Here is an 18,978-nt window from a genome sequence, read left to right as displayed (position 1 = left end):
TCATCATTTCCCTGATGTAACAGCCTCATTTAGTGAGTAACCACTTTCCTGAGCTGATATTAATAGTTTGGGTAGAGGAGACCACATTAAAGCAAGAAGCTGTGCTTTACAACACTATACATACATTGAAAACTGAACCTAAAGAAAAAAATGGGAAGTGATCCCATCTATTTGGGGATAACAAAAAAGATAGAATTTATTTTACTGTGACTCTATGTCAGTTTGCAGTAGTGATATTTAAAATACTTCTCCACACCCAGGATAGACCCCTTTTGCTTCAGCGCACTGAGGACATGTTGTTGAGCAGGAATACACTAAGCACACAAGAAATGACACTACTTGCCCACACTGAACTGATGACAGACAATACATCTGTTAATTTATCATATAGTTGCTTTGAGCTTTGAGTTTCAGTTTTAATCATCACATCTCTCATCTTCCTCTGCTTTTAAGATGGTTCTTCCTAATTACCCAGAAGTTTCATGCTCTGATAAAACAAAATGTCTTGCTCTGAGTTCCTTTCAAGTCTGCTATCTCCAATAAACATGACTCACTCTTAAAAGAGTTCTCAGATACTGTAATCAGATCATCACTCATTATGAACACTAGTGTGGAGGCAAACATGAGGCTCAAGTCATAAAACACTCAGCATGACAAACTGGCTGTGGAACTCTGCTGTCCACATCACCAGCATGTCCAGGACAGGCTGATCCTACATTCTGTCACTGTTCTGCTGGATAGGAGTCTTGACTTCATGAGACAAAGGCAAAGTACCAGCAAACCACAAGTTCACTACTTCATTACTTCTGCCAGTGAGCTCTGAGATCAGATTTCAGGCAGCACTGCTGACCCAGAGGCATATGCCCCATGGATGATGGCAATTGCCATCCATCACAGAAAACCAGCCAATTGCCCTGACATGTTACAGTCTGTCAGCTGTGATGTGACAGCTGGTATTGGATCTGACCTTGGGCCTCATGGAAAGACATGCAGCTCCCATTCCCTGTTCCTCTCAGCTCACACATTTAGCTGCTCCCACCATTTACCTCTGCCCTCCAAACACAAATCATCAATCAAAGCAACAAAACAGGCAGCTTTTCTGAAAGTGGGAGTGGAAAAAAGTCACACAGCTCACTTGATAAACAATTCTAGGAACTTACCTGAACAACTCTAATGTTTTACAATCTAGTTTGAGATCTACATATCCACAGCTCCCTCCCATCCTCAGTAAGAACATACCAGAGGGAGCAGACCTGGCCTACCTCAGATTCTTAAATTTTTTTGGGGAAAATCAACTCAGTGTGTGTGAAGGAAATGACAGACAGTGTGGGACTGCTGTAGTCACACTGCTTAGAGAAACTTCTAGCAATGTGGGAAAGGGACAGGAGTAGAGGACAAGTAACTGGTAAGACGTTGAAAAGTGAAAGACAGATCTTTTATAGAAGAGGTACTGTATCAGCAGCTCAGGGGTTAGGAAGTCAGGCATCTTTCCTGATAGGTCAAAGCATCTGTTTATTTGCCGAATATGAGCTCCAAACCATCAGCCCATGGGGAGTGCCAACTCTATACTGCTTATAAGAGTCTCTTGCAACACCACCATCTGATAAGACCCATTTTGTGCTTACTCTCTCCAGCGCAAGGTGGCTTCAAAATGACAGCAATACCACATCAAAAATTCTTGCAGACTTTTAGTAACAGCAGTGATAACCCTCAGGATAAAGGCAGCACCAGGATTAAACTGCAGAGGAAATAAATGTAAAGACTTTCAAAATCATGGATCCTTAAGGTTTACCCTTCTGTACCACTTGTTTGGCAAGGGCCTTGGTCTTTGACTATAGACTCCAGCATATATCTTTGGGTATACCCATTCACACAAAGTTCAACACACAAATGACCTTCATTTCAGGACAGAGAACTCAACTTTCTCTGCCTAACAAGGCACTTATCAGTCAGAAGATAGTGAAGAATTATGAAATAATAAATACATTCTGCTCTATTAGTAGCCACTGGATAGTGCTGAATTGAAATGAAAAGATTGTTATTATAAAGCAGAAGAGTAAACTGGGCTGTGGTTCATCTGGAGACCTCCAGTTAACTGGTTTACCAAGTAGGATCTGGACAGACTCAATGTTGCTGCTTAAAAGATCTAAGTGACACAGAATAAGGCACATGTTCACTATATAGGAACTACACTAGAAAAAAAATATATAAAATCACACCTTACGATTCAATGCACCAGTCTATGCACTGTGGATCTGAAATTCAGACAAACATCACAACTGTTTCCTCTAAGAGAGAATGTTATTAATACATGGACAAATGTCAGAGCAGTACATAAAAGCTTTCCATGTTAACTCATTTAATATGTTGCAACCCTATTAGCCAGCAGTTAATATGTACAAAAAATAATTCTTAGTTAGATTCCCTTATTACAGAGGCTCTTTCCCAGAAAAACAGCAAAGGAGTAGTGTATAGTAAGAAATGCATGGGGCAATGCAGCAGCATTAAAGCTTACATTATTACACTTAACTTTTAACAAAAAATGTACAAATAGACTTGTTGTGACACCGAGTATGATACTGTTGTCTAAGTAAACTCTTTCCACGATTTCTTCAGTTGACAATGGAAAATAAAGTGGTATTCTAAGAACAACTTACATATTCTCCTCCTGCACGTTTCCTTCATTTCCCAAGTCTGTTTACACAGGTCTATTTGAGTTAAGGCTTCCATCTCCTGACATATTGTAGCTGTGTTCACCTTTTATTTAAAATATTTTGGTATGGTCTAGCACCTCCATGGAACAGTAGACAAAACATGTTTCAGGTCTGGAGATTGCAAGAATTCCTTCTGATTTTCTCTGATGCAAGGACAGCTACTCCCAAAGTGCCACATACACTTACATATGATGCATCCCAAAAACGTTTCTCTCAGTCTGACTCAGCATGAAATAGAGAAAGTGTAAATGCTTTTAGATTGTGTACTGAGAGAACTGTCATATGTGTCACTGCTGTCTATGAAGCTTGCATACAGTTACTGAAATCTGTGGATGGATTAGGTGCAGGGAGGCCGTGGTCTTGAACAGCAAACAGCACCAGGAAAGAAATGCAGAACTTCAGGTTTCCATTTGCTCAGTTAGACAATAATTTCAAGAGCTTCACAACTGCTAGCTTTGTAAATGTTACCCTCATTACCACTACGACAAAGATTTTGGATGTTCCAATGTTAGATAAAATCTGCAATAACACTGAGTTTACCATATTATTCACATCAGTTTCTCTATACTTGTCTCCATACTTGAAATGCTAGAAAAAAGGTTTTTGACCAGAGTATTTGTTGAACATCATCTACATCTGATTTCACAGTGCCAGCTGTGCGATATCCCAAGAGCTGCATAAAGCAGACAGCAATATAAGAAAGCTGGCATACTTACACTTACTTACATGTTCTTGCCACTGAGCAAGGACATGTTCAAATCCTTGCTCAGTGGCAAGAAGTCCTGCAAATTCTGTGTTCCCTCTTCACATTTACCACCTCCTCTGCCTAGCCTATCTCCAGCATTTGTGTACTGACAAGTATTTAAATGTTGTACTGTATTAGCTCAAAGAACACTAAAATAAAAGCCAAGGGCCTCTAGCACAAAACCTCCAGAGTGATACTTTATTCCGGTGAATTCAGATCCAGGTACAAAAGCAGTGACAAACAGATTTCAGGCAGCTTTCCTCTTACAGCTGTCTGCACCATGAAAATATCTGAACATGAAGCATTTGGCACCACACTTCAGTGTTGGAGCTTCAAGAAAAGGCTTAATGCATTTTAGATGATTAGGATGAATCTCAAAATCTCAGGTTATGGGATTAAGCAGTTGGAATACATCAATCATGTGATTCATGAAGTATACAATAAATATAGTTTCATCTTTTTGTTCTATTAGAATTTGTACTTTCAGGTAGACAGTACTGCCTCTGCCCAGGGCACCTTTGCTCAGTGGTTGCTCCTAGGGTTACCTCAGCAAATGGAGCAGCAGCCAGCCCTTGTAACTGGAGCAGGTTTGTGAAGTGGCCATATTCTCTGACCAGGTTCACTGCTACGTGAGCTTACAGTGTTGCCAGGCAGCTGAAAAATGTGGAGAGGTTTACATGTACAGCTGTCAGAAGAACACAACTCAAAGCTACAGAAGTAGGGCATCTGCTCCCAAATACCAAATAAAAGGTATCTAATGCCAGTTTACAGACTGTACAGAGGAAAACACACCACCTAAGACTGAACAGCAATCATTCAAGAGGTCACAGAGGAAAAACTTTTAAAAAAATCTAATATATAATCACTCAGGTTGGAAAAGACCTTCAAGATTATGAAGTCCAACCACAACCTAACTAATACTACTCTAACTCTAACAACCCTCCACTAAAATCATGTTGCTGATAACCCTGTATATTTTGAATAAAGTCATGGGTTTCTCCAGATTATTTCATTATATATAACTCTTATGTTATATATAAGAGTTCTGTTAGGGCATTTAGTACCAACAGGACTGCTGTTGTGTTGGAAGATACTTCTCTCCTGTATAAAAAAATTGAAGGTTCTGATCAGGACAGCCTTCTACAGACTTCCAAAGAGCACAGTTGCAAACAACTAGAACATGTCTCAGCAGTACAACCAGATGGCCTGAACCTTCTTTCTATGGCTCCAGTTAAGGAAGTTGAGTCAGTTTGCTGAACATCTGCTCCAGAAAGGACTCTGTACAGAGAATAACACTGAAAGCAATCAAAACCTAGCACATTTGTGAACATGGATGATAGTTTTGCCTGGTAGAGTAGAAAAGCACAGTTTATCAAATTACGAGGCTCTTTAATCTGGAATTTATTTCCCCCCCCTCCCCCCTCAATAACTGCTCTCTCCTCCCCTTAGAAATAACTATGGATTTCTTAATCTAGTTAAGACATTATCTGAAGTATGCACATTCAGATTTTCTTACACAAATACACTCATTTTCTAGACAGATGAACATTAGCCCTTCTTGCAGATCTGTCACAGAGGATTTACTGGTTCACTGTTCCAGACTAGATCTCACTGCCAGATATTACACAGAAAAAGGAAACACCATTTCACTATTTCTATTACAGTAAATCCAGTAAAAGGACATCCTTTTGTAAAATTGTTTGCAAATCCACTCCTTCCCTTGAGTTTTCTTGTTGAGACTTATGCCTGTGCATTCACTCTCTCAGAGTCATTTTTCCCTCAGTTCTCTGAGAAAGGGCCTCAGTCTTCTGTATCTCCTACCACAAAGTCCAACCACATTCATTTGCGGAAATGGAGTACTATTTCAATTCATGAACCTTAGGACTTTCATACAAGGGGTCTGTGATGCAACAGCAACCACAACCAATGCTTCTGGTGCCATGTATCAAAACTGTTAGATTTCATTGAGACTGTCAAATGCTGACCCTCACAGTAGGCTGACAGACTCTTGTGACATGACTCAGGATACCTGAATTTCCCACGAGTCACATTTAACTACACAGACCCAAGATGAATTTTGCAATCAGCACGTAATCATATGCACAGTTAGAACACTTAGCATTCATTTTTCTGCACGTAGTTGTACATAACCTTTAGTCTACCTTCAGACATTAGGCTTTCTACAGTATCATAAAGTGACATTACAGTAGAGGCAATATATGTTAAGTAGTTCTAACTTTATCTTACTATATAATGATACCAGAGTGCAGACATCTCCTGCCTGCTAGGGTTCTTAAGCTCACTATATTTTCACTTCTGTACATATGTTCTGTATGCTCAGAGAAACAAGGAGGGAGATGGAATGTGAGTTTGAAGGAAGGAAAATCTAACCCAAAACAATTTCAGTTGCTTCAAAGCAAATATTGTCATCTACAATTATAAACATGAAATGCAATTTTTAAAGTCTGTCTATTGCCACCTACTTCAACTGCCAGCCTCCTTTATTGAAAATTTTCAGGTAACTCCTTATTAAAGCTGTTTGTATACTTCTAAGTTGGTCACCTCAATACAACTTTCATTTTCAAGATTCAAGCACTCAGAGTACCTTTAAAACTCTCAGCTTCTTTCTATGAACTACCTAGTATACCTCAAAAACTGTTTGCGGATACCAGTTCAATCTTACTGTAATAAAGCTGCAAGCTGTATGAGCTCAGGCTGATGGAAATGAAAAGGCACTGAACACCAATAACAAGTTATTTCTTCCCCTGGCAGGTCATCCTATCTTCACCTAAACAGTCATTAACACAGTCAAGCTTGAGACCAGCTTGGGAAAATCTACACTGTAAAGGAGTTGGCCAGGTTGAAAGGTGTGCTTAATTTCCACATAGAGAAAGCATAGTCTTCTTCATACAGGCTTTTTTTTTTTTAACATGTTAAACAGTTAAGATTCTCAATGGGGGCTCATGGCATTTGAAATAATATCGCACATTCCAGCAGGAATTTCCAACAGGCTTTCCTTCTCCAGTGGTAAATTCATGAGGAATCAACTAGAACAGCATGAAAGGTTCCTCTGTCAGCTTCATATGTTCACTGCTTTCTTAAACTTGGGAGTTGAATTCCATGTATTTTGACACATTTGCCAATTGCTCTGTTCATTTCACTAGAATTACTTTAAATGTTTGCTTTTTTATTAGCAGTATACATTAACAATTTTTAATATAATAGCTAAAAAATTTACAGTATGGATTCAATTTTCTTACCTACCTGTTAAACTTAACATAAACAAAATATAAAAGCAATAATGAAAAAGATAGTTTAACATTGCCAGGCTAGTAAAACAAGCATCTGTCTACAACAAAGAGACATACAGTTGGCTTCCTGCTGAGCCCCAAAGGCATATTTCATTATCTGTAGTTACTGTATCACCTGCAGCCACAACTCCAACATTAAATGTTTGTGGATGAAACACATGAGATTGCAGAAGCAGAGCAGAAGAACAGGAAAGACTAGAGGATGTCAGGGAGAAAGACAATGCACTGACTAAACTCACTGCAGTGACAACGGGGAGACTGGATTCAGGGTTGTCCACCCCTCCTCTGTCCGCACGATGAGTTTATCTATAGCTCTGTTACTCCTGCAGCTGTCAGTTAAAAGCTCTACTCTGCAGACAGTAGGTAATGTTACCCTGACTAAACAGAGATGTCCTAGCTCTCTCCAAGGAACAGAAATAAAGTTCTATGATTTCTGTGTCAGCTGTGGATCCTAGAGCTGGAGGATCCAGAGATGACTGATGGGAGTAATTGATGACTCACCGAATTGCAAGCTAGTTGAAACTGACTTTTGGTCACTGTCAATATTATTCAGGTAAAATTCAAAACACTGCTTGCCATTTAAACCATCACCAACTGAGAAAACGTCCAGTAACATATCATGGGTTTTGGTCTATAAAGTGTCAAAATTCTCATTCACATGAGAGTCTCAGACCACAACAGCAAGTTTAGATGCACTTGTAATAAATGCCTGCTGCCTGGGCACTGGTAAATAAGCAGCTACTCTTGCCTATGGGAATGGAGGGAGAAAAACTAGGAACAAGGGAGGTGGGAGAGAAGAAGGAAAAAGTTCCTTTCACCTCCTAAAATGGCTCAAAGGGATAATGTTTGGGATGGAACAGCTAGCAAACTGATTCAGTGTTCATTGGGATTTTAACATCAAAAACCTTCCCACCAGAAAACTCACACTGCAGTAACCAGATGGAAGAAATGTGGTAAGATGTAGGTCAAAGAACAGAAGATAAGTAGGAATGCTGGAGCAAGAAGGAGATGATCTGACAAGAAAAAAAATGAGCCTGAGTGTCACTGAGTAACACAGACAAGAGTTGAGTGAGCCTCAGCACCTGAACCATAAGACTCAAGAGGACAGAAACACTTGCCTATATAAAGCCAGAAGCAAAAACATCATTTAAGCACTGGGTAAATTTGAAATCGTGAGAAAGATTGCATCATAGAGACACTCAGCTCTGACCCGTGGCCTTCATTGTTCTTTTCACAGTTCCTTGTCCCCTGCTCCTTCCCAAGCTGTCAGTCTGCTGTGGAGTCTATCCTCTATCAACATCTAAAGAAACATTTCATTCTCTTCACACTCTGAATGGAGATCCAGAAAACATCTAAGTATTTGAAGCATTTTTTAACTTAAAGACACAAACACTAGAACATTAATAAAAATAGAAAAATATGCATGTCATGATATCAGCAGCCTTAAACCTGGAGAACAGCTCTCTGTTTTGCTTCTCCTTCACCAGTATTTATTAGGGTCTCGATATCTTTGAAGTTTGTAATTTCAACTGTTTTGACACATAAGTGCACAGTGGCCTTTTTCCTACACACAGATCAAAAAAGACTTAAGAGCACATAGCTGAACCGACTTACTTTGCATCTAGAGAATTAATTGACCCACAGAATTAAATGATATGGTTTCAATATAAAAGTGGCATACAATACACAGGAAAGTAATGTGACATGGTACAGAACATCAATGGACAGACATGGTAAGAAGTTCAGGCAATTAGGGACCCCTCTGCTCTGTAGCAGAGCCAGGCCAGCTCCTGATGTACCCCCCATGTTCCCAGCTCCCCAGTGAGGGCAACTCAGAAGCCTTCACAACACACACAGCTGTTTCTCCAGCTGAGGTGACCAGCATGAGCAGGAACCAACAGAAAAAGAGGACAGAGGTGCAACAGAAGGGCTCACTAACACAGACCACACCCTAGAAACTTGTCAATGACTGTGCCAGTCCGTCCAGGTACAGAAAGGTAGGAGAGATTCTTTGTTCTTGCCTCATAGGTGAGATGATAGGTTCTTGCAGATAGAGGACAAACATGGTGTACCCATGCAAGTAACCAGTTCAAAGGCAATGCTGTATCAGTAATGGCCTCATCTATCACCTGCAGCCTGCTTGTCTGCCTCTGCTCCGCAGTGAGAAACCAGAGCCTGCAGTTATCAGAGCCAGCAGCACTGACTCCAGTTAACCCTCTCCCAGGTCACCCTCACTGCTGGGTACCGGTCACAGGCAAGCATTTTTTGTACAGCAAAGGCCCGTGCTGCACCCAGGGATCACCCCCAAGAGGTCTGACCCTTATTTCTCACTGAAATATATATCAAAAAATAAAAATGAAGTTTTTCTTTTTTAACAGGATTTGAAACAGAGGGAGTGAACTGAATCACCAACAGTATAAAAGCCTTATCTCAGCTCTTACAACAAGGTTAGAAAAGAGCAAATAAAACCCCACCCTTTCACTCAGCAGATCCAGGGCCTAAATACCAGGAGTCAGAACTGCTTTGAGTGACAAGGACACAGCTACCATTGCTCACTGTACAGTCATCAGATCTGAAGAGAGCCAGATGTTCCCCCTTATCAATGAACACAGCACTTCCATTTCCACCACAAGTCATTGGCAGCTGCCCACACAAGATATGCTTTTTCTAAATCATGTGTAGAAACTGGTGGGTTTATGATTGTTAGATCCACTAAGTTCAGATACCCTCTGAACTGATACAAAAATTTTGTCAGTCTCTTGCCTTTAAGTTTTCAGGTTACTTGCTCATGCCTACTCCATATTCCACTCAGATTTGGATTAACACAGCAACAGTTGATCACAGAACAGCCTCTTCACTGCCCTGAGTGAGATTCCACTCATGAAAATGCTGCAGTGACAATGTTAAATATCAGTTGTGACTAAAACAGCCGGAGTATCAGGAGCATTGCAAGAACACCTCAAAACAAAAAACATTCTGCTTGAAATAGCAAAACAAAGACCATAAAGATACAGGAAGTACATTTGGTGTTCATCACTGTTGTGGCAACCATAGCACAAGCAATGTGAGTAAATTTAACATCATTTTGAGCTATTAGTTCTCTAGTTTTGAATTATCCGCCCAGCGAAGGAAATCACATCTGCAAGGGCTCAGTGCTGAATTTTGACATCTCCAGCATATCTGCAGTCCACTTCCTTTGCAGAAGCACTACTTCAAAATGTGGCAGTTTCGCTAGAGCTTCAGCAGCTTGCTCCTCCCAGCTTTGTGTTGGTTTCTCACTCACACCACCTATTGTCTTCCCCCTTACTACAAGAGGCTTATCACTTTAAGTATCAAAGTAGTTTGAAAAATAACTGCTCCATCACAACTGCTAATACTACATGGAAACTCCTTCTACAGAGACTTGCTATAACAACCAGGTTTGTTATCTTACTACCAGTTTTTCAGCTTTCACTAAGCTGCAAACTAACTGCTGTTATGAGTGAGCTGAAGGAAAACACTTCTTCCTACCTAACAGGCAACAGTTTCCATGCAAATGATCAGGTTTCAAGAAAATCTGTTTTATGACTCTGGGAAATTAAACTGAAATAGCTTGATCATGGTTGTGGATTTTACAAACTCCACTATTGCTCTAGAAAGACAGTTTGAAAGCTTTTTTCTTCATCCATCTGGAGATTTTAGACATACCCCTCATCAAGCAGCATTTTCAGCCTGCACAGCAACACTTCATAGTTTCAGGTAAAGAAATAGACAAATACTACAGAAATTAACTTTTTTAAATCAGAAGCATCTCTAAACATTTGTGGAGCTACTTAATTTTGTTGAAGTGCAGCACACACACAAAAAAGCAGAAATTACCAGCGTCTGCCGTGGTTATGACAATATGTTATAGAAAACAGCAGCCCTTATTTTGCTTTTTTACTGTCTAAAATACTAAATATGACATTCAGTTAGTTCTAGAACAACTCACGTGAGTCAAACCCTCAGCAAAATCATGTCTACTCTTTTTTTCCCCTCCTTCTGTGATATGTATCTATCTCTTGCATATGATAAAACATGTTTAACTTCTAGAGTTTTGTAATACATTTTTTTAAAGTTTTATTATGACCACAGTCAGAGGTGATGCAAGCCCAAGGTGATGAGCAGTCACACATCTCATCGCCACAGGCAAGCTGGCTAACACACCCAGACCAGGGCTGGTCCATCTCCCTGCCCTAGCAGGGACCACAGCACAGCAACGACAGCCCTGCCACACATTGAAAAGTGGTATTCAAAACTTTTTTACTGAGTTCAAGCAAAGTTTTCTCTGTGCCTGATTTTGCAAAAAACATGCAAGCATTTTTTTCTGTGGGTAATCATTCTATCCCAGATTAAGCATTAATTGCTGCCCTTTCCAGCTACACTGCCACATACCCAGGCTGTAATTTCAGTGCATTATTTCTTCTGTTACATTGTACTAAGGGTATATGAAAATCAAGCCTTGTTTTCTGCTGAACAGGGGCCAGACAGGTGTTGACTGGACAAATTATTTTGCCTGAAACAAGTAAAGACCCCAGAAACAAGTAATGCATACCACAAGCAGCTTCTCATCCCCACAGTTCTAAGGCCCTGAAACTCAGTATGACTTCACAAGAAAGGATGGAAAAAAAACACACTGACTCTTACTTTTCGTACAAAAAGTGTATTTTTCCATTCCTGTTCAAGTAGTCTAATGCTTAGACAGTTTCTTACAGCTTTCATAGCCTTTCAGTAGAGCCTGATGAGCGCTGTAGCACCTTTACTGACAGTTGTGGCTTTATGAAACTATGGTATGTGAAACCAAATTCTTCCAAAACAAAACAAAAACATTCTCATAATTCAGAACTGCTTTGGCCAGAGGAGAGCTGAGAGCCAGCCCATCCTGGCAGGCAGGTGAGGCACTGAGCTGGCAGCGTATGCAGCAGGGCCACCCACAGGGGCCACTCATGTGCCCAGGGACCCCCTGTACACTGTTACCCCCATGTTTCAGTGCACCACCACATGCAGTAGGAACACAGCTCAGATTAGCCTAGCCTGATCCTAGTGCTCATCGCCATGCCAAATACACTGTCAGGTTGGCAGATCTGACTGTGGGATTAGACCTGACCCAGACAAAAAAAAAAAAGGAAGGAGTCAAGGCTACTTCTCACACCAGCAGAGCCAACTGAAAGAACACACAAAACCACAGCTTCAGGGTGCGGTTCCAGAGCAATTTAAACTCATTTAAATCCTGGCTTCTGCAGTGCCACCTGGCCATAAATGCTGCCTGTCAAGGGGTCAGCACGAGCAGCTGGCTGTGTCACCACAGCCACTGAAGAGGCTGAAACCCAAGCATGCAAATCAGCTCTTCAAGGAGTGATCAGACTCCAAACAGGCTGGGTCTCTGTGCCACCACACTGCTGAGTGTCAAAGTTGACAGCAGCTCATAAGATCATCTGAAAGCACCTCAGCAAGTTCAGGCTATGCAGAATCTGCAAAGGTCAGCATCAAGGTGGGAGTTGGAATCCCACTGTAATTAAGGCTGGTTCAAATCATCAGTTTCTCTTATGAAAGAAGCTGAATGAAAGCTCTTATGAAAGGACCTAGATATAGGACTATGTTTTCAGTAAAGCTGGTGTGTGTCCTTCAGTTTTTAATCACTTTAACTGGATTTACAGGCACAGGCATTCTCTGTACTTGCTACAAAACACCTTCTGAGCACTCCTGTGAAAACAAGTAAAACGTTCACTGGCCTTCAACCCTGCAGAAGTGTAGTTGTCTTAATGGAAAATATTTCTGTACATACTTCAGGCTTTTCCCAACTCAGATTCCCAGTAATTGCTCTGAGATGAGCTCCTGGCTGTTGGGAAACTCCCACATTGCACATACACCCAGTGTATGGAGCAGCTGTAGAAAGCCCACAAGAGTGGGAAGATACCCTCACTTTTATTGGCCATTCCACCCAAAAATATGGCTAGCAGGTACAATTACTCATTTCCCAGTCTTGACATCCAGTTAGATTCTGGAGCCAGATAAGAAACAGTTCTAACAACTTACTGGAAGCCAGAGAGCATTTTCTGCACTTTGAATGGAGTAGGTCAAGGTCCACAGTGGAGGACAGGCAGAGATTTATCATAATAATGTCCCTTATTGTCTGCTTTTGCTGGTGCTCAGTCTGCTATACTCAAGCTGAAGAAAATCCAGAGGAGAGGACTGCAATCCCTGCCAGCTCTGAGCTCTGGAGGCTGTGGGCAGGGCAACTCCTTGCCTTGAGAAAGCAGCTCCTTGGGCTGGCAGCTGTTTGCCCATGAATGTGAGTCAGGGCCATGAGGTGCTGCCCAAATTTGACTCCCAACAGATCTGCATCTGGCCAACTTCTCAAGCAACACGTGTTAAGAATAGCACTGACATGATTCCTTCAGGTAAGTTTCTTGCAAACACCCTCACTAGAACAAACCAGCAATTTAATTTAACACTAACAACAAAGCAAGCTTCTAATGGCTGTTTATTTTCTTTAGCATTTCAAAACATATTTAGGAGCAAAAGAAGAACACCCAGCGAAGTTTCAGTTTCAGCAGACAGCACCTGACTGAGGGGCATCAGGGAAGCTGATCTCCAAAGCAAAGCACTACTTTCTTCTGCTCCACAGGCCTCAAAGGGCCAAGGTCCCCTTTCCTGCTCCATATAGCAGACTCAGGCACTGCCTGCCTTCACTAACTGTGGCCCCACAGACCAGGGAATCACTGGACAAGGGAACCCACCTGCATCTCTCTTTACCTAGCTCTGGCACTGAGGCAGTGTGTGTTCTGCTGGCACCCCCACTCCATGCACTTGCAACCTGCTGCAGATGTGTGTGCTTTTCTGAAGATGAGAACAAGCATGGAAACACAGGAAGTGCTGATCTACCAGAGAGCTTGTGCAGGGCCCAGCCCATACCTCAACCCATTTCACTTCACTTGCAAGCAAGGTGCTTGCCCTGGGTACTGGTCCCCATATCTCCACCATGTCACAGGGTGGGCACCACTCCCTCTCCACCTTGCCAGCAGATTGAACCACTATATGTTGTGGAACCAAAGATGCATGATCCAAAACAAAGAAAAACACAAACACCAAAACAAAATCACCTGAACAGCCTAAATAGTAAAGCAAATACAAAGTTAATCATTTCCTGCAAGAGAAAGCGCAGCAGAGCAGTGCTTATCATCCCACTGAAGTATGACCCACCAATCCTGCCTATCACTGCCAGGCATTTTTTCCCCAACTTAACACCTAACATGCCCCTAGAAACTCTCATAGCAGACTTGTTACTGTTGCTGATTCAAGTAAATCTTGAGCTGGAGCAATAATGTCGCTGAAGCCCCTCCTGACAGAGAAGGCAAACTACACATCTGCATGCTTCCCATTCACCGCCTCCAGTGTTGAACTTGATCTAGCGCACTCACGAGTACTATAAAACCTGCTTCCAGTGCAATATTAATATTTCCTGTTTCAACAGTGTTGAAGTAGCTGTAAGTGTGCTGTAACAGAGCTCACTCCCTTCTTCACTAGGAAGTTTCAGGGAAGATGATCCTTGCACAAAAGGCACACGAAGCCACTCCTACTGCATGAATTATGAGCACTTGGTTAAACAAAGCAGTTAAACTTTTCAAGTTCTCATTCAGCAGTTTAATTATTAGCAATGTACAAAAGAGTAGGAGAGATAAATGGTATTTGGTTGCCAAATTACACCCATCAATAACAAAGAGAAGTGTTCTCATGAGCTGTAAGTGCTACAGAAAGCATACACCCATAAGAACATATATGCATAGGATGCAGCTAAGCTCTTTTATTTTTTAGCTTTAAAAATGCATCTGTTTTCATTTAAGAAAATGCTATGGAACATTTACCAAAAGAATTTTTCCTATCCAATTGAAAAAATTGCCTTTTGTTCCCCTGCATTTAATACAGACAAATTCAGAGATTCTCAGTTTTAACACTTTTCTAAAAGCCATTGCTTTACAAGCTCTCTAATTCTGCTGAATTAAGGTACAACTTCATCGAGGCGTAGGCTATGGTTCACTTTGGGTTTGTCCTGCCTATCTCCATAGGCAGGGCAGCCCTCAAATCTCCATGCCACTATTTGTTTCACCCCAAAACCACCAGCACCAGGCAGAGGTACTCCTGGGAACCGCAACCAGAAGCACCAACATGACCATCATCACTGGATATCATGGACAGATCCACCCCCCCACACACCCAGCTCAGACCCATTTGCTGGCTGTTCAACTTCAGCAGAGAAGATGAAGGCTTCTCCAGATGCTCATCAACATGAGATGAGCTGGAAGTTTTTGACATCTGCAAAACCCATGCTTCAATTCATAGGAAGGATAAAACTTGAGGATGAGGCCGTGTGACACTCCTTTCTGACAGATTTCTTCACACCACCCTTTCAGTAACATGAGAAACCAGGTGCCTCAGTGTCACTCTTCTGTTTAGAGCAGGGACCTGGGGTCACTAACACAGATATTAATTCAGACATGAAAATGCCTGAAATCCTTCACAAATCCAGACATCCATAGCTGCACTTGCTGCAGCTATATTGCATTTCTGAAAGTGTCATGAAGCCACTCAGGCATTTTTTATAGAATACATATATAAATTTGTTACTTCACACAGGTTTCACAGAGACCAAGCTATAAAGAGAACTTAAAGTTTTGAGAAAAGCGTTTTTTTTTCCTTAAAGTGCTACATTATTTGATGCCTTATACAACGAACTTTAAAGTTAGTTAATCCAGGTGGTACTCCCAAGATTGTTTCTTTTCTTCTTCACAATCACATGTATCACCAAGCATTTTCCATCACAGACATAGCTTGTACCTTGAGTTCCATCATAATGCCCCATTCACTACAATTTGGTGAAACTCCACAATTGATTGAGTTGGGATTGAGAAATAAAACAGGCAACAGCTGTAGCCAGGCTGGAAACTAGCTACATAAATTCAGTTGCAGTGAGCCTGTTAACACAGTTTCTGCTGTATGAGCTACTTCCTTCTTACTTATATGATCTCACTTGAGTTTATGCCGGACGCTAACATCTGACAGACACAGCACCGCACCAAAGGAAAACTTTTACAGCTTTTTTTTTTTTCTTTTTTAGAAGTAATGGACAACATGAAGAGTTGGAGGTAAGTGGTCCATGAAGCCACAAAGTTTTGGCAGCAGAAGTCTAAAAGACCCAAAGGCTTTGTTCTGAAACAGTTTCTTCAATGTGCAGTATTCACCCTGAACTAGCACCAGAAGGGGATCCTCCTGCTTGGTTTCATTCAGCTATTTCCTGGCTTTAAATATGAAAATGATCAGCTATAAGGATTTTTTCCAGATGCGTGTCTTTGACTAACTACATCAGCAAAACGTGAAACACAAAGCTAGTGTTTAAGCTAGGGATGTCTTCCCAATTAACCCATCTTTGTGTTATTATGTCTTATACAAAGGGTTACTTTCTTTTCTTCCAATACCAGTTTCAGTCAGGCTACAAAATGTATCTGAGATTTGCATGTACCTCTAGATATCAAAATGAAATGCTACTTGCACACATTTTCCAGCAGAGACTGTCACAGTATAACACTAACCTTCCTCAGAGCAACCTGCAGGCTCTGCCAGGAACTTGAAGTCAAAGTCAAAAGTCCAGGTTAGGTTAAATGTTTAAAGCAGTATGAGGCTGCTAGAGCAAGAAGACTTGGCAGTTTGATAGCCTAACTTGGACAACTTATTAACTCTTCTAGGGAAGTCAATGTAAGATGTGCTGTCCAGTGTAGAGAATTGTGCTTATCCAGGATCCAAAGTGCAATTTCAATTATGCAGAGAACCTATGACTTACAATGGTCTGGATATCTGAGTGACTGAATGCCCACCAGAGACTGTGCAAACAGAGGGTACTGTTCAGAGGAGAGATGACAAAAGAAAGGAAAGAAGGATGCTTTGCCCACTCCTTTCTGCTCCCTGGGACTGAAGACCAACACCAGGAGATTGGCTACAGCTTAACACACTGACTTCCCCCCACTCAGGCCATCAAAAAAAAATATTGAACTCAGAATACTGTGATGATACCATATCTTGAAAATATGCAGCACGTTAAATTCAGTCATTCTTTCCCACAGCAAATAGGAGTGTGAGATTCTTAAAGCAATACCCAGAGCAGCTGAGATGGGAAGGCAAAGAAACAATCCTTAATATCCAGATGAAAACCAAGGCATAAAGGTTGGGTCCTTTACTCCTTGTCAAAGAGCCTTTGACTGCATTGGATTTTATGACAAATAGCATTTGTCATCTGTCCAGATACACAGATGACAAGAAGCTAGAGCAGGTCCATCAAGCAAAGCAGTTGCTGATGAGGCCACATCATCTGCACCTGATGAGGGATGCATGTTGGGCAAGTGGAAAAAGCCTCCATTCATGGCCAGATCACTATGTAGCAGAGGTTGCCCTCAGCACTGTGTCTTCCCAGGCCCAGTCCCCTGCCTGCCACACAGGGGATGGCAAAGCAATCTGGGGTGACTCAAAGATCAGCTCCAACAGAAAACTTTGCCATCACTAGGACAGATATGGAACGCACATCTTCAGTAACTGCTCCAGAAAACATCATCAGTATCGATCTTCAGCAACCACCTCTAGAAAGCATCACTAGAACACCTCCAAAAGCCACCAGAAGACCCAGTATGTAGTGGGAATGGAAAATGAAATCTACAGGCATGGCGCACAGCCTGCACCACCTGTCAGGTGTCCACAGAGGGGAATGCTCGGTGAGGTGAAGGGTCTCCAAGCTGAAGGACCTGCTCCCAGGCTCCAGCTCCCCCACCTTCCCCAGGGCAGACATGGCCTCCAGCAGTCAAAGATTTTGTTTCTATTAAAAAAAACAACACCAAAACCTTTCAGAACTAGCTTTAGAAAAAAACCTGTCACACTGAGACCTGGAAAACTGCTCTTCAGACCACAGAGCACTATGAGTTTTGCTAATAATTTACATGTTCGTTTTTAACATTGCCTAAAATATCAGAAATGTTACATATTGGAATGGCAAAACCAAGGGCTTATACCTCCCTGCCCTAAGGAACCAGTAGAAAGCACAGGCTGCGCAGAATCCCAGCACAGTGCTGTGAGAGCCGTGCAGCAGGAGGAAGGCGCTCTGGGCTTTTTATAAATAGAGGTATGGGAAACAAATACACTTCATTGGGAAGGAAGCACCTGGTAACTGCGCAGCTTCTCACCTCACTCACATTGGAATTTGAAGTTACAAAGTTCTGCTCCAAAGCTACTAAATGATAAAGCAACACGTTACACTGTTCTCCAAAATTCTGAAGCTGCCATCCAGAAGTTATGAAGTTGTAACTTCAACGATACAGTTGCAACCAACGGACACAAAAGCGGCGTTAACGCCTACAACGCCAAGCTTGCGTTAAAACCCAGAGCTCACGCTAGAGCTCTCACGCGCAGAACTTACAACGCGGAGCTGCTGCGATAGCGCGTACACAGAGTGCCAAATGAAAAGCAACTTTTCAGTGAAGACAACAACACAGCAGCCAGAAAACCTGTCCAGAATCCTGCCGGGGGTCACTGCGAGGAAAACTACGGCAAGCCGGAGCGCACCGCCGCTCTGCTGCGGCGCCGGCGGGGTTGCCTTTATCCTCCACAGAGCTCCTTTTTCTCACCAAACCGCGAAGGCCGGCGAAGGAGAGGGGCGAACAACAGCTGCGAAGGCGCCCAGCTCCCGCCGCCACCCCCGACCCTCCCTCGACTCACAGCCATAGTGGGGCCGCTGCAGGGACGCCAGCTCCTCATGGTGCATCCTGCAACCGCCGGAGGGACGGCGCCCGCTGCCGCCCGCCCTTCTTATGCGCCGGCCGCCCCGCGCTGATTTGCTGCCGTTGGGCCGCGCCCGCCCCGAGAGGGGACACGGGGATATAGGGTACGGCGGCGGCGCGCGAGCTGTGGGGCGCCGCCGTACGGGAGCGAAGAGGGGGGTGGGGGATCGACACGGCACGGAGGAGGGAAGAACAAAGGGAAAAGAAAGAACGGAAGAAAGAAAGCGGAAAAAGAAAGACAGTAATAATGAGAAAAGCCCCAGAGAAGGCCGAAGCCAAACAAGATGAAAAGAAAATGAGGGGGGAAAAAAAGACAAAAATAAAATGGGGGAAAGAAAGAAATCAAGAGGAAAAGAAATATATACATTAAAAAA

At 42.3% G+C, this 18,978-nt stretch overlaps 1 protein-coding gene across 6 annotated transcripts in view; it reads right to left on the bottom strand.

Moving 5' to 3' along the window:
* The window catches only part of IQGAP2 (IQ motif containing GTPase activating protein 2), a 116,106-nt gene extending 97,512 nt beyond the window's left edge, over positions 1 to 18,594 (bottom strand). For all 6 annotated transcript variants that reach the window (XM_065739761.1, XM_065739765.1, XM_065739763.1 and 3 more), the window contains exon 1: positions 18,543 to 18,594. In XM_065739761.1, coding sequence (XP_065595833.1) covers positions 18,543 to 18,588 — 46 coding nt within the window. In that variant the 5' untranslated portion in view covers positions 18,589 to 18,594. The remainder of the gene's footprint in view (positions 1 to 18,542) is intronic.
* Positions 18,595 to 18,978: the final 384 nt, after the last annotated feature.

The sequence above is a fragment of the Cyrtonyx montezumae genome, unplaced genomic scaffold (assembly GCF_038088225.1).
Source record: "Cyrtonyx montezumae isolate F1298 unplaced genomic scaffold, pur_monq_1.0 scaffold_25, whole genome shotgun sequence".
NCBI classification, from domain to species: domain Eukaryota; kingdom Metazoa; phylum Chordata; class Aves; order Galliformes; family Odontophoridae; genus Cyrtonyx; species Cyrtonyx montezumae.
The sequence above is the reverse complement of the archived record's forward strand: the minus strand, read 5'-3'. Positions and strand labels throughout refer to the sequence as shown.